The sequence below is a fragment of the Grammomys surdaster genome, unplaced genomic scaffold (genome assembly GCF_004785775.1).
Source record: "Grammomys surdaster isolate TR1022 unplaced genomic scaffold, NIH_TR_1.0 64, whole genome shotgun sequence".
NCBI lineage: Eukaryota > Metazoa > Chordata > Mammalia > Rodentia > Muridae > Grammomys > Grammomys surdaster.
In genome coordinates this window covers 17,039,143-17,055,877 of record NW_021604566.1, presented here as the reverse complement: position 1 = coordinate 17,055,877, position 16,735 = coordinate 17,039,143, and the positions used below count along the sequence as shown (strand labels likewise).

Below are 16,735 nucleotides of genomic sequence, written 5' to 3'. Positions count from 1 at the left end.
CCCTCCCCCCTCTCTCTTTCTCTTTCTCTCTCTCTCTCTCTCTCTCTCTCTCTCTCTCTCTCTCTCTCTCTGTCTCTCTCTCTCTCTTCCTCTCTCTCCTATGTCTTTCTTCTTGGGTGACATGGTCTCGCTATGTAGTCCTAGCTGGCCTACTTGCTGTTTAGACCAAGGTGACTTTGAACTCAACGAAGATCTACCTGTCTCCTGCTTTGAGTTATAGGTTTAATGACATGCATTACCACAGATGGCCCAACTTTTAGACCAGGCAAGTCTTGAACATTCTGCCACTCCTCTTCTGCATATACTACTAGTGTGTGCTACCATACCTAGATTCTTTGTTTTCTTTTTTTTTTTCCTTTGTTGAATATTTTATTTATTTGCATTTCAGATGTAATCCCCTTTCCTCATTCCCACCTCCTTAGATATTCCCTATCTTATCTCTCATCCTACTGCTTCTATGAGGGTGTGCCCTCACCCACCCACCAATTCTCCCCTCCCCATGCAGGAATTCACCCACACTGGGGCATCCAGGCTTCACAAGACCAAGAACCTCGTCTGCTAACTATGCCTGACAAGGCCATCCTCCCTTAAAAATACAGCTGGAGCCATGGATGCCTCACTGTGTGCTACAAGGCTGGTGATTTAGACCCTGGGAGCTCTGGTTGGTTGGTATTATTGCTCTACCCATGGGGCCACAAACCGCTTCAGCTCCTTCAGTCTTCTCTCTAACTCCTCCATTAGGAACTCTTTGATCAGTTCAATAGTTAGTTGTGAGTATCCTCCTCTGTATATGTCAGACTCTGGCAGAGCCTCTAAGAAAACAGCTATATCAGGCTCCTGTCAGCATGCACTTCCTGGCATCCACATCAGGGGCTACTTTGGTGACTGCATATGGGATGGATACTCAGGTGGGACAATCGCCAGACTGCCTGTCCTTCAGTTTCTGTTCCATACTTTGTCTCCATATTTGCTCCCATGAGTATTTTGATACTCCTTCTAAGAAGGGCCGAAGTAGCCACACTTTGGTCTTCCTTATTCATGAGCTTCATGTGGTCTGTGAGTTGTATCTTGGGTACTGGGAGCTTTTGGGCTAATAACAAATTATCAGTGAGTGCATACCATGTGTGTTCTTTTGTGATTGGGTTACCTCACTCAGGATAATATTTTCTAGTTCCATCCATTTGCCTAAAAATTTCATGAAGTTTTTGTTTTTAATAGCTTATTAGTACTCCATTGTGTAAATGTACCATATTTTTTTATCCATTCCTCTGTTGAAAGACATCTGGGTTCTTTCCACATTCTGGCTATTATAAATAAGGCTGCTATGAACATAGTGGAGCATATGTCCTTGTTATATGTTAGAGTACCTTCTGGGTATATGCCCAGGAGTGGAATAGCTGGGACCTCAGATAATGGTATGTCCAATTTTCTGAGGAACCACCAGACTGTTTTCCAGAGTGATTGTATAAACTAGCAATTCCACTAACAACTGAGAAGTGTTCCTCTTTCTCCACATCCTCACCAGCATCTGCTATCATGTGAGTTTTTGATCTTAGCCATTCTGACTGGTGTGAGGGGGAATCTCAGGGTTGTTTTGATTTGTATTTCCCTGTTGACTAAGGATGTTGAACATTTCTTTAGGTGCCTCTTAGCCATTTGAGTTTCCTCTGTTGAGAATTCTTTGTTTAGTTCTGAACTCCATTGTTAATTCGGTTATTTGATTATCTGGAGTCTAATTTTTTTATTTCTTTTTATATATTGGATATTAGTCCTTTACCAGATATAGAATTGGTGAAGATCTTTTCCCAATCTATTGGTTGCTGTTTAGTCCTATTGACAGTGTCCTTTGCCTTACATTTTATGAAGTCCCATTTTTCAATTCTTGATCTTAGAGCATAAGCCATTGGTGCCCTGTTCAGGACCTTTTCCCCTGTGCCCAAGTTTTCCATAGTCATGGAACAGGGACAGGCAGGAAGATCAGTGGAATAGAATTGAAGGCCCAGAAATGAACCCACATATCTATGGTCACTTGATCTTTGACAAAGTAGCTAAAACCATTTAGTGGGAAAAGAACAGCATTTTCAACAAATGGTGCTGATTGAGCTGGATGTCAGCATGTAGAAGAATGCAAATCGATACATTCTTATCTCCTTGTACAAAGCTCAAGTCCAAGCTGATCAAGGACCTCCACATACACTGAAACCAGATACACTGAAAGTAATAGAAGAGAAAGTTGGGAAGAGCCTCGAATACTTGGGCACAGGGGAAAAGTTCCTTAACAGAACACCAATGACCTATGCTCTAAGATCAAGAATTGTTTTCCTTTTTTTCCCCAATCTGCTTTTATACCATTTTAGTTACATGCAGTCATATCTGTGCACATTTATCTCTGGATTTTTTATGCAAGCGCATGGGTCTTCCTGTCTGTTTCCGTGAGCAACTTGCTGGTTTTGTTATTATTTATTGTTCTTAGTGTAAGCTGTGCTCAGGAATTCTGCCTCATTGCTCTTTTTATCTAGATTGTGTTAGCAGTTGAGGGCACGTTTTGCTCCCATATATGAATAACAAATGAGTACGTTTCTAATTCTGTAATGAATGCCATGTATTCATCTAGACTGCATTCGTTCTATTGATTGATTTTATCAATATTTTCACAATATTGATGTTTACAATTCTTAATCATTAATGTTATTTTTAATATTCTATTGACATCTTCAGTGTTTTCCTGGAGCTTGAGAGATGGTATTATAGAGGTCTTTCTCCTCCTGGGTTATCCCTAGGTACTGAACCTATTTGAAACTATTGTTAGTGAGACTCTATTTTTGCTGAGTTTTTTCATGGCAGACCAATTATTAATATAAAGAAAATTGTGAGATGTGTATATTAATGTGGTTTCCAACTACTTTTTATTATATCTAAGTATTTTCTTGTAGGGTTTATTAAGTACAGGATCAACATGGGAATGAATTTGACTTCATCCTTCCTGATATGCCTTGCCTTTCTTTCTCTAGTTTTATTTTTCTGTGTATAACTCTAAGTACTACACTGAGTAAGAGTGCAGTGACACCCTTATCTCATCCCTGATATTAGAGGTTATGCTCTGACCTTATATTTACTATTATGTCAGATGTAGGTTTGTTGTATACAGGCTTTCTACTGTTGAAGTATATAATTCCTATTTCTAGTTTCTTTAGGATTTAATCATGAAGGTATGTTAAACTCTTGGGAAAGACTTCCCACATTTGCTGAGATAGCATGTGTGATTTTTCTTTTTTTATACATAAATTTTATTTTTAAATTTAAAGGTAAGTTATGATATTATGCATTCTTCCTCCATCCCCAATGCTTTTCACATATGCCCTTGCTCTATCTAAAATGAATGGCCTCCAGTTCATTAATTGTTGTTGTTTTTTTCTTTTCTTAAGTCTATTGATGTTCTATATCATATTAATTGGTCTATACATACTAAACCATGCTTGTACTCCTAAAATGAACAGTCTTGATCACAGCACATAATCTTAATTTGCTAAATTGGATTATAAGCATTTCATTGAGATATTTAGCTTCTATGTTCAATAGGGCATGACACTAGAATATTCATTTTGGTTTTTTTTTTTTCATTTTGTCTTTATCTGATCACGATCATTGTTATAATGGGTTTATGAAATGAATTTGATCATGTTCGTCTTTGTTCCTTTCAATTATACAGAATAATTTGATAATTCTAATTCAGCAGTCAATCTATCTGGTCATGGGCTTTATCTCAAATTCTTTGCTGCTATGTAACTGAGTAACTTGTCTGGATACTCTTGATTTAATGATATGTGGTAACATGTCTCTATCAATTTGTAGTTCTTCATAACCTAGTTTTTAAAAATGTGTTTTCAAAGTATGTCTTCACAACTCTCTGTATTGTGTTAGAGTCTGCTGCAACATGTTTTTTCATCTACAACTTTTAATATGTATCTTCTCTTTCTTTTCATTACTTTGGTTTATAAATCTTGATTATTTCACAATGAAAGCAGTTTTTTATTTCACTTGTTCTACCAATTCTTCTCATTTCATTCATTAATTTCTCCCATAATGCTTTTTGTTTGTCTATTTTTTTTACCATCTATTATTTTTAAGTTTTATTTTTTTGTATTTCTTGAGACACATTATTTTTTACTTGAAACCTATCAACTTTTTTCTGAAACACCCACATAATAAAACTATGTATTAAACAGCTTTAGAGATCCCAAATGTTCTAAAAAGATAGGTTTTCCTTTAATTTATTTATTAATTCATTTTTCATCCTGATAACTGTCCCCCTTTTTGGTTCTCCTTTCACATAATCCCTTCCCCTTCTCTTCTCCTCTGAGAGGGTGGGGGTCCTCTGGGTATCCTTCCACCCTGGCACATCAAGTCTCTGAAGGGCTAGGCACATCTCCCACTGGGCTCAGACAAGGCAGACTATTTTCTATATTTCATGGTGAACACTTGTCATGGTTGAAATTGTGCCATGAAGCTGGTATCTGTTTTCTACAATAGCTTCTGCACCTTTGCTGTAATCCTATCACAGTACTAGGTTTACAGGTGCACTCAGTTGGCTCCATTTTTTGAACTAAACATTTCTTACCAGGAACAGATTTTCTAAGAGCATTCGTAGGATCTAGGCCACTGACAATTTGAATCTTGCTATGAAGAAAGAATTATTTAAAGCTTAGCATTCTACACTTTAAAGAAAAAAAAAGATGTTTCTCATGTATACGGAACCATGGTTCATGAGTAAGATATTGTCAGGATTGCTGCCAAGAAACATAAAATCACATTCTCATAAGGTATTAGCAGAGAAATACAAGAGAGAGAGAATTATAATCCTCATAGCTCAGCTTTAGCAGGACACCACAAAATTAGCAAAGGTTAGCAGGAAAATAGAACATCAGTTTTGCTCAAGTGGCTTGGTGAGGCTTATGAGTACTCAGTCTATCTGTGTTTGTTCAGCCACATCTTAATCTTCCTTTGTCTGCTTTAGCACAACAGTATAATTCAGCTTTGTGAATAATCTCACCCCTAGAATATTTTAAAAGCAACACAAATACAAGACAGTTGGTTATAACAGCTTGGACTGTCTTGGTTTGAAGAAAGATACAATATATTTATTAAGATCTTTCTGGGGCCAAAAGCAAAATCTGCAGTTACTCTGGGTGAGAGGGACATTTGCTTTAAGAACGAGTTGTAACTACATAAGGTGGTAAGATTTGCAAATTTTGCCTAACTCTTGAATTCAAACTTCTGAGTTTTTACCATTATTTCACAAATGTTATGAAATAATTGAGGGCATATGAAGAAACGGAGACAAAGGAATAGGTGACCACAAGTATTTTTTTTCAAAAACGGAATGATCTATATTTTAATACTATCAACATTAAACAACATGACACTAGTGGGTATGTGTGTATGTCTGTGTAAATGTGTGTGGGTTCATGTGCAAGTGTAGATACAGGTGCATAAATGCAAAAATGGAATGATCTATTATAATACTATCAACATTAAACAACATGACACTAGTGGGTGTGTGGGTGTGTCAGTGTAAATACACTTGTATTCATGTGCAGGTGTAGATGCCTGTGTATAGATGCTCAAGAGCAACTTCAGTTGTTACACATCAGTTCGTTGCAGCACAACCACTTGCCTGATGCTTGTCAAATGCTCTGTGCGTCCTAGCCAGTACGTGTCAGTGATTTGACTGTTTCTATCCCCCAGTGCTGATTAAAAATGTAGGGTGCTATGCTTTTTCTCATGTGTTCTGGGTATCAAATCCAGGTCTGTGTGTTTGCCCAAAGAGCATTTTATAGCCTAAGCTTCTTCCTGGTTTATGATTTTCAAATTTTGTTAGATATCTTTCTAGAATATCATGAAAGGATTAATTATTTCAATGCAATGGTAACAAAGACATAATGACCACAAAACCACACAGGAAATGAGGGAGAAGAAGGGTGTGAGAAACACAGGTTAGGAGAGAAGCTGTTTCTAATGACAGAGACCTGGCCATTCTGTACAGGTGCTGGCATCCCATAAGTTCATCCACTCACTAGCCTTATGCCCACATAGAACCACAGGAAACCTTCAGTCTCTGCTAACACCTTTTGCTTGGATCTTCTCCTTCACACATTCTCAGCTGCAGTCCTAGGGTCACCGAAGACAAACCAATATTTCCTTGAAATTCACCAGCATTTTGCTGAGGGTGCTCTTAGTTAAACACACCATTCCCATGCCAAATCCTGTATCATGTTTATTTAAAGCAGTTGCTTTTGGCACTGGGAAAAAGAAACCTGTGAGTGTTTTCTCGAAGGTCAGTACTGCCTGAGTTTTCACGCTGAGGCGATTTTTCTCTTGTGTTTCAGAACAGCTTTCCCAGGAAGCAGAAGGAAATTCATTCTTGGAAAGGCACTAAGCAGATGAAGCAAAGTTAAATGCCACAGAATAAACCTACATATGCTGAAAGACTTTCTGGTTAGATATTTATTCCTTGAATCAGTACTTACATTGTGCTTTGTGAGGTTTGAAATGTTAGCTGCTATTGCGTGGAGCCAATCCATGCAATCTTCAGTAGAGAGGCACTGAAGAATTCCACTGCAGACTCCATCCACAGCAACCACTTGGAAAGCGTTCTGCCTAAGAGTACATCAGAACAGAACAGACCAAACACTGTGTTAGTTAACTGTTTACAGCTTGGTCCAGGACCTGAAGAGTCCTTCCTTCGCACAACAGAGCAAAGAGCTTCCAGGTTCAAATCTGATTACCTCCTTTATAAATACATCCATTTTAAATTGAAGCAACTAAAAGATCAGGATATTATCTATTTACAAATAATTAGATGACACTGTTAAATTCAGCTAAATGTGGACAACCTTTGAGATATAAAACAAAGTATGCAATATTGAACAGCCTCAACTTAGGGGATATTCTTTTCCTTTAGGCCAAACATGCCCAGTCTATAATTCTGTGTCTTGACATCTGTACGTTCCTGACTTAGAGTATAAAAATTGCAAACACATGTTAATTTCTTAAGCATTGTTTAAATATAAGTTTAATGGGCAAAATCATGAGACCACAACATGAATTGGAGTCACCAAGACTCTGACCAGGAGAATTATTCTGTTGGGTTATGTGTGGCACTTTAGAAAATCCACAAGTCATACTTAAAGCCACCAATCAGGAAGTGATAGAAAACTTCCACAGCTGGGCATTTGACATAAGATGCAAACTGCATGCATTCACATATTCTCTCTAAAATACACACCTTTCCTGGCTCCATCAGTTCACAACTGGGCATTTGAGGATACTAGCCATTATGCATCTCCTGAAGGGAAGGTAAACCCAGAGAGCATACACCTAGCTCAAGGTCATGTGCAGATCTCTGTCCATTTATTTTCTCTCTAGACTAGATCCAGTCTCTAAATGAAATACCTGCTGCCAGCTTTGGCAGCCAAAGCATTCTGCATTCTATTTGTTAATGGTTTTAGAGAAACTAATTATCACACCTGACACTTCATACCAGAGAAAGGAAAGTGCTCAAATATGCATGGCTTATTTTCTGTTAAAATGTATATTTGCTCAAAATAAAGTGATCTAAAACTTTTTATGGTAAAAGTATGCTTCAAGACAAATGTATATTCATAATTCACCTATAAATAGAGCTTAATTCTTACATTTTTGTTCTGAGTTTAGCCTTTAATAGATGAGCCATCTCTCTACCCTTGTGCTTTTATCCCAATATTCAAGAGTGAGTAAGGCACTTAAAGTATCCAGACATGGGGTTCAAGGGAAGGCTCAGCAGTTAAAAGCAAAGGCTCCTCTTCTACAAAACCTGGGTTCTATTTTCAACACCAAAAAGGAAGCTCACCACCATCTGTAAACTACAGTTTTCTCTTCTGATTTTCAAGAGAAACATTATAAATGTGTTACACAGATATACATGCATGCTAAACATTCATGTACTTAAAAAATAATTTTTGAAAAGTCCAGACAGAAGCAAAACTGTCTATGGAAAAGGAGGACCAATTTGAGAGCAATGTATATTTTTCCACTCTGAGTTTGCTATGAACATTTCTTCATAAGCTACAATAAGAGCATGGTGGATAGATATTTTTAGCTAAGTAAAGTCAATGCATTCAGTTCACTTCTTAAATCTATGTAATGTCTTACATAGTCCCAAACAGAATAAACCTGGAAGACTAGTTTTATAATTTTATACTCTGGATAATGCATTAAAATACATATATTTCTAATAACTAAAGTTAACTATTATTGTTTTTCTTCATAATTGATTCTGTGTCATAAGTACACTTACTTTGTGAGGTTTAGATAGGAGAAGTGAGGCAGTGACTTTTGTGCATTAGAAACAAGAGTTTCAGAGGCTAACACATACAAAGTTATTGTGACTTGATTAACACATATTTAAGCAGGATCCTGGGTGTAGAATAGGCAGATAAAATTGAGGAAGGTTCTGAACACTTTGCAGGCAAAGGAAACCTGGAATAGATCCATAGCAAGTGTTTGTGTGCTTGTCATGTATAAACAAGGGGTGTGGTTAGGACTACAAAAACACGAGGGAAATAATGTGACGTGGAAACTCTTCTTAGGTACACAGATGAATGAGGACACATGAATGGATTCAATTCAATAAATTCGTAATTAAAAATGGTTGGTGAGAGACAACAAAATTGCTCCAGGTTCCTCAGCCTAAATACTAGAAAAGTTATGGTGGGAAAGCCAAGGAAAAGCATAAATCTCACACAGAAAACAGAAATCCAAAAACAAACCCAAGGGCCCTGAAAAACAAGACATATTTTGGGAAACAGAGGTTGCTTGGCCTATGACAATAAGAGATTATCAGTAAGAGTTTACAAATCATTCCACACATGTCTAGCTTATCCCTAGGTATGGATTATTCATGTCAACACTTCAATTTTGACCAACAGCTGTCTCAGTTTTGTTTTGTTTCATTTACTTATCTGTTTGCTTTTTTCCTTTATTTATTTTTTATTAATTATTTTCCCTATTTACATTCTAAACGTTCCTCCTTTGGACCGTGGCTGTCTCAGCACTTTAAAGTAGCTAAGAAGTGGAAAGGAGAAAGAAAAAGAGAAGAGAGTGAAAGTGAAGAGAGGTGACAAGGGTGTAACTGCAATACACAAAACAGTTGTGATGTCAGGGTTAGCATTAATTGATGACCAACTTTAGGTTTCAAAGTTTAAGCAGAACTGTCCTTCACAGAACTATAAAGCGGAAATGGACTTCTAAATGTTAAGGGCTGTTAAGGGTTTACTTATGAAATTACCTGCTCTTGTAAAAATTTAAGAAAGCTGTTGTTTATGCAAGGGAATAAATCATAAGGTCAACTCCTATTTGTTTGAATCCCACCTGACTGTGTGAATGATCTGTCCTTTTAAGTTACTTTTTGATGGATCTGAGTTTTGACTATAGTCTATAGGTTCGTTGCAGATGCAGGACCAGGAGCTAGATTAAAGAAGAACACAGCTGTGGTGCACATAACCTACTTGACAGCTGGTGCATCTTTCAACCCCTTTCTGCAGTGTCCTCTGCAGAGCCAGGGCTCAAAAAAAATATTTTTCTTCTTATCTCTAAGACTTCTTTGTTCACAGCTTACTCTGGTCCCTCTACCTGGTCACAAATTCAGTTTTTTTTTCTTTAAAACACTAATTCATGTGTCTTTTAGGTATGGATAATATTAAAAAGTTGTTTTATGATGTTATAATTAAATAAGAAGCTAGCTCTGTAATTGGGCTATATCCATCCCTCCTCTGAAGGTTGTTTAAAACTTTCTTCCCAAATCTGTGCCCTGAATCATACAGGCCACATGACTATGTCGGAGAGAAAAAACAAAATTAAAACAAAAGCACAGACTATGCCCAATGGGGGTCATTTCCACCGATCTCACACTCTTTTTAAGTTTTATTTAATGAGCTAAAACATTTGCAAAAAAAAAAAACAGTACAAACCTTATCTCAAGATTTGTAAGACTATTGTGTCAGTTTTCTGTATCTATTTCTTCCATCTTGTCTTTAGTACCTGAGATTCTCTCTTCTCGTCTCTTTTATTCTTTTGGTGATGTATAAATCTGAGGTTCACATTCAAGCTTCTAAATTTTTTTATTTCCAGTTTTACCTCAGTTTGGATTTTTCTTTAGTGGCTCCGTTTCCAGTTTCATGTCTTAAACAACTTTCTTTTGCTCTTTGTTAGTGTTTTCATAGATTTGATTAATGGATGTATTCATTTTCTCGTTAATATCCTTGAGTATATCCATAATAGCTATTTTGAAGTACTTGGTTTTTTGTTTTAGCTCTATTACATTTCTCAGGCCTGCTGTAGTAGAGTTGTTGGACTCTAGTGACAACTCATCATACTGGCTGATATTGATTTTCTTTTGATGGTGGTGTTTAAGCCTATGGATTTGAGATGACTGTAAATCTAGGTGTTAATATCAGATCTTGGTTTTGTTTGGTGGATTTTTAATTCTTTGGTTTATGTTGCCATCTCCAGATCTTAGGAAAGAGTGGTAATTGTGAGTTACCATGTAGGGAGTGCTTCTGGGTCCCTGACAAGTATGGCCACTTTGGGGTACTGGGTCGAATGTTTTTCTCTGAATTAGGAAATGGCATGAATGAATAGGATCATGCCAGAAAAGTGTGAGTATGGGAGAGTTCACAGGAGGAAGGATAATTGAGTCTGCCAAGAGAATCTATGAAGTCCCCATGAAATGAAAGAAGAGAGTAGAGAGAAGCGTCAGCAGATTGTCTTCTAGAGGGCAAGGGATGAGAGCAGAGAGGGGATGAGGAGAATTTTGATTGCTTATCTGATTCCCTGTCTAGGGTGGCCAATGAGTTGCCAGAGATAGAGCCCCTTGGTGTTGATAGCTGAAGCAAAGGGATAGTATGAGTGAAGAAGGCTGTAAGAGAAGATGTACATAGTCTCCTGGGAATGGGAGCAGAGAAGAAGGAGAGGCAGCATGAGGTCATCTGTAACAAAGCTGTGGAACAGAGTATTGGAATTTGAGGATAAGAAAGAACAAAAACTATCTACCCAGTTTTCTGGTCTGTATGGCTAGTAATTTCAAGGGAGAGAGTACCTGAAGAATTTGTGGCTGAGACAAAGGGATCAGATGGGAACGTGTATGCATATAACTTTTTATATTTCTTAATAGTAGGAACATTGATGAATTTTATCCAATACTCCTAGTTTTCAGAGTTTAAATAAAATTAAATAAATGGTGTTCCTGCCACATAATAAAGTAATTGATAGATTTCTGCTTCATTAAAACTCATTATAATATGCTACTCTGGGAGAAGATATCCCTGACCTGGTAGGTGTGAAGCCCTGGCTGTGATTCTAACTGCACCCCAAAGAAGTAAACGCTACATTTCTAAATTCACATGGTTATTCATGCATATATTTTTCATATAATGACAATAAGAATTAAACATAGGAAACAACCATAAAATGTTCCTATAATCTCTGCTTCCTTTTGGAGCATTCTTGTCAGTGATATTCTGAAATGCTTCAGAGTTTAAAGATTTTGAATCAGGATATTCAGCATGTAATAAACACATATTATCTATCTCTGACAAAAATAACACTGTGATGTGTTAGTTTATATCATGACAGTAAATGACATGGAAAAAACTTGATTTGCTACTAAATTTGAAAAGTACTACATCACTGAAATACATATATTTGTGTATATGTACATGTGTAGTGTATGTGCATGATATATGTGTATATGTATACATATATGTGTATGAATATGATGTATATGCATATGCATATGTATATGTACATGTATATGCACAAATGGATATCTTAGGTCAACTGACACCAAAACAAATATTTATGTGACATTGTACATGATTACTTGTTCTCATCCTCACAGAGAAAATAGGCATAATCTCTGCAGCATAGCCTATGAGCTCTCTGGAAGAAGACATTTAATTAGTCTTTACTGAGAGAATAAGTGAATGGTAAGTTAGCTCTTGAAACTGAATTGACACATAAATCTATTATGAACAAAGTTTTATTTGTAACTGCTTATGACTACTGTCTTAACAAGTATAATTGATTTAGTAGCTAAAACTCATCATTGTGCTGAGATATTAGAAAAATAAAAATATACAATCATTTGGACTCACACAAAATTCTTTTGAGACAAACTATGTTATAGAATTGATATAAACATCTATATAAGATAACTACCTATTTTTAAAAGAAAATAACTAAATGAAACAAATGACCACTTTTAAAAACAGTCCTTAATGCAAATATTAGGAGAATTCTTAAAGCAGAAATTTGAGAGTCCATTGAAGAATGAAGAAAAATTAGATAGATTACGAGCAGTACATACTTAAATAAACAGATTTATGAAAACAGGAGTGTATCTTAAGCAAACTATCATTAAAATGTTACAAAATATTGAAATGACAAGAACAGCACAGTGTTTAGTATTCTAAGAATCTAGCATTTCTCAAGAAAAAAACAAAATTAATGTATTATATTACACTAAACAACCATAGTAGTATGAAGTTTAGTCCAAATTAAAATAGCAATAAGGTATTAAAAAATCAATTAGCACAAATAATTGCTTATAAAATTAAGAGGAAATAAAAAGATTATTACACTTAATTTTTTGAGCAAAAGGACTTTTTTTGACCACATATATAGTTCACAGATGTAAAGTGCAAAAACAAATAAATTAGTAAATACAGTATACAACAAAACAAAACTAGACATTTCATCAAAGTGGAATTTTCTGTTGACAAATGTAATCAAAAGACATTCAAATCATTAAAATGTGCATATCAGGAGACATGACATTACATTCCCTGGAATGATAAGCCAAGCTACGTCAATGATGTCAAAAATCAGTGAACTCACTAACCTGTAGGAAGGAACATGTGTACAGTGATGCCAGAGGATCAAAACTACTCATAAGTGAATATTGTCAAGGTAAAAAATGTAGAACTTTGCAACAAAAAAACATTTGCTTGTGCTTTTATAAAAACAAGTGGGTAGTTTTGGTACATGCACTTGGGAGGCAGAGGCAGGTAGCTCTCTTAGAGTTCAAGGCAAGTTTGGTCTACAGAGACTTCCAGGATACACAGGGTTACACAGAGAAACCCTGTCTCAAGGGAAACAAAAGAACCCTAAACAACCACAACAACAAAGCAGGTGGAACATTCTTTTCAAATAATGTAGATTCTGAGAAAAACTTGCCTTCAACAAATATCACAAGATTAAAAATATCCAGCATGAAATCATAACAGGAAGCTAAATAATTCTGAAACAATACTTAAAATCTCTAAGTCCTTAGAAATTTTGCCATATATCCCTATCTAGTCTACAGTTCAAAAATGTTATTTGGTATCTGTACAAGTGAGTTTTTAATATTGACAAGGAAAAACTGGCTGGATTCTTATCAGGTCTACTATAGTCAACTAAAGCCATGTGGTCAAAGGCAGACACTACAACTGAGGCAGGAAAGTCTTCTTATAAAACCTTTGGTTATAATGGGATACTAGAGTTACACAATGACAAGATGGTAGTTCCCCTGGGTTTCCTCTTACCCATACTTTGAAGGACCTAGAAAATGTTTCTCACACTGGAATGTCACAAACAACGTAAATAACATCTCTGAGCAGAAGGAGATATGAGCCAACCATAGACAAGAGTCTATCTGACCCAGTGAGTATCTGGAATCTGTGTGTTTATGTGACCTGATCAGGGGGTTAATTGGAAGCACACAAGAAGCATTTTCAGAAAGGTTTCTTGGGCTCTGAGGCATCTATCTCAAAAAAACATAAGACAAATTATCAATTAAGAAACAAACAAAATAAGTGAAAAAAAAGGCAAAAACATTTTATTTAAAAAACTATGTAAAGAAGAGATCAACAAAGCCCCAAATCTGGTATGGAGAAACAATCCATTCCACATCCCGAGCAATACTGAGCATGATAAAAAGAAGAAAAATAAACTCATATACTTATTTGCAAAACTAATAACATGAGAACGGTAGATAATAAGCTACAGGTGGAGATCTGAAGTTTCACTCAAGGCTCTGGGTTTGACCCTTAACACCACACAGATAAATGTGTAAGCTACACAACTACTTTGAAAATGAAACAACTTATTAACATGAACTCAAGAAAACTATTAAGCTCAATATAGTCTTACACATACCAGATCCACTACAATTGTTTATGACAGGATCAGGGCTTCCTCTGGCTTTGGTCCCCAAATTTATCATGTTCTCCTTGTTCTGCAGTGGTAGAGTATTCCTTTAAAACTCTCTTCTGTACTTTGAAAAACACACTAAAATTACATGACACATTATGCTGAAAGGTTGAGCTTTGCCCTCCCTTTTTATTCAGAGTTTCAAATAGACTCACCGACTCAAGTCAGTCCCTGGCACATACTGAGAGAAGCGGGCATGCAGTAGGGGAATGAGCCTGAGGTCACACCAACGCTTCTCCCACCGCAGGCCTGGAGATGTGGGCCATGAGGAACAGGAAAGTGTGTCCTGAAAAGAGCAATATGTTCAGAATGTTGGTACATCCATGTGTTCTCAGACTTATTACTCAAGGATGTTGAATTTTTCTGAATGTTTTGAACAGTTTTATAGGACTAAGTAATCTCCATGTTTCAGACTGGAATTCTACTTCAAAATGTTATTAACAGACATCTGTAAGAAGGCTAAGAAAGATTCACCAAGTAAACACCTGAAAATTATGAGTGAGGAGGAAGAAATGCATGAAAGTGTGACAAAGTAGAGGAATTCTGTTCAGGAATGGAAGAAGTGAGCAAAATTACTACCACAGGGAAGCAATAAAAACTGGATAGAAATGAAGTTGTTAGTTTAATTGGACAAGAGCTTTGAGTGTCTGCAAGTGTCTAAAACTACCATATTTGCAAATACTTTTTCAAACCACAGTGTAAATGGAGACTGAGTGCATTCATTATGAATCGTGTAAATATTTCTCTATTGACAATAACTGCTGCAAGTAAAATGTCTAACATCCTGTTCTGGGAAATCGTGATCACTGTTTTCAATTCAGTTTCAAAAATTTAGGTCCTCTTATATTGCTTTTATGTCATATCCAGGCCATGACTGCTGTTTTAATATTATGTGTGCATCTGATTTTAGGAGGGTGTTCTAAAATACTTCCTGTAATTTAGGGGATTATAATATAATTATATAATTTGCCTCTCCTCTTCTTTCCTTTCAAATTCTCTTGTGTACCCTCCATCCTTCCCTCACTCAAAATCATATCCTCTTTTTCTAAATTGGTGAGTGTGTGTGTCTGTTTGTGAATGTGTGTGTGTGTGTGTGTGTGTCTGTTTGTGAATGTGTGTGTGTGTGCATATGAGTGTGTGCTTATTTCTAAACACACAAATGCAGCTTGCTTAGTTTATATAAGCTTATTAAAATGTATATGTTCTCAAGGCTGACATTTTGATATTGTATAACCAATTGATGTGATCTTCCCAAGGAAAATTATTGCTCCTGCTCTCAACATTCTTTAGTTGTTTGCAATTCTTTATGTAACGTGGAGGCATCATAAGCTTCCCCACTCCACATCAGTATGCCAAATGGCATTTTGCCTCATATATTGAAGAAAAATGGTTTTGAATAAGTAAACTTTTACATTTGATAGTTTGTCTCAGGTACACTAGAAGCTTTGATGGCTCTCAACATAAGGAGCCAATACTAATTGTATGCTGAATTCAGTTTGACTAGAGATTTTGTTTCCTATTTATGAAATGAGTCAGGCAATGCAGAAAGTTTACTGTATACTTGAAACTAATATTATCTGAATAGTGTTAAAGATTAACTTCCATTATTAATTTATTTTATTGGTTAAAAAGAAACAAGAATATTTAAAAGATACTAAGTTCATGGAATTGTTTAAAATACCAGAGAAGTTAGAGTGACAAATCAGACAGAGGTGCCCATTTTGGGGACTTACGAGGCCTTTACATCTAGAATACTCATTCTATATTTGCTGGTTGTTAACTATAATGTGACAATAGGCAATAGTATGCCATGGGTAATAGGCAACATGGCATGGGGCCAGTTCTTTTTTATTTCATTTCTATAAATAACAGTATTTGATCTTATGCTATATACCACCGATCTTCAACACATAATAAAGAGTCAGATGGGTAAAATGCAGCCTGGGTTTGAGGGGTCACATTCCAAGACAGAGTTGGACTCCTCCATCTTGGAATCCAAAATTTACTACATAACTATTCCATTTCCATTGGCATATGGTCAAGTCATTTAAAATGTCTTGTTGGTCTTGTTTACAAAGTGGCCACAAGAATATTAACACCTGATAAAATTCTAATCAAGAATAATTAAGGAGAGGCTTAAAATATAACTCATCACGAAGCTTCATGATACTTCTACCATCTCCAAAAGCCTAACTGATATAATACATTTACTCAAAACAACCGACAGATCAGAGAACAATATATTCTAAAAAATAATGTACACATACACAAACATACACACACATACACAAAGAGAGAGAGAGCAAGAGAGAGAGGAAGGAAGGGAGGGAGGGAGAGAGAGAGAGACAGAGAGAGACAGAGAGAGAGAGACAGAGAGAGAGAGACAGAGAGAGAGACAGAGACAGAGAGAGAGAGAGAGAGAGAGAGAGAGAGAGAGAGAGAGAGT

The 16,735-nt window shown here is 36.2% G+C and overlaps 1 protein-coding gene across 2 annotated transcripts in view; it reads right to left on the bottom strand.

Moving 5' to 3' along the window:
• The window catches only part of Sntg1 (syntrophin gamma 1), a 303,666-nt gene that overhangs the window by 153,410 nt on the left and 133,521 nt on the right, over positions 1 to 16,735 (bottom strand). For both annotated transcript variants that reach the window (XM_028769474.1, XM_028769465.1), the window contains 2 exons: positions 14,445 to 14,575; positions 6,528 to 6,657 (listed from right to left, as the gene is read on the bottom strand). In XM_028769474.1, coding sequence (XP_028625307.1) covers positions 6,528 to 6,657; positions 14,445 to 14,575 — 261 coding nt within the window. The remainder of the gene's footprint in view (positions 1 to 6,527; positions 6,658 to 14,444; positions 14,576 to 16,735) is intronic.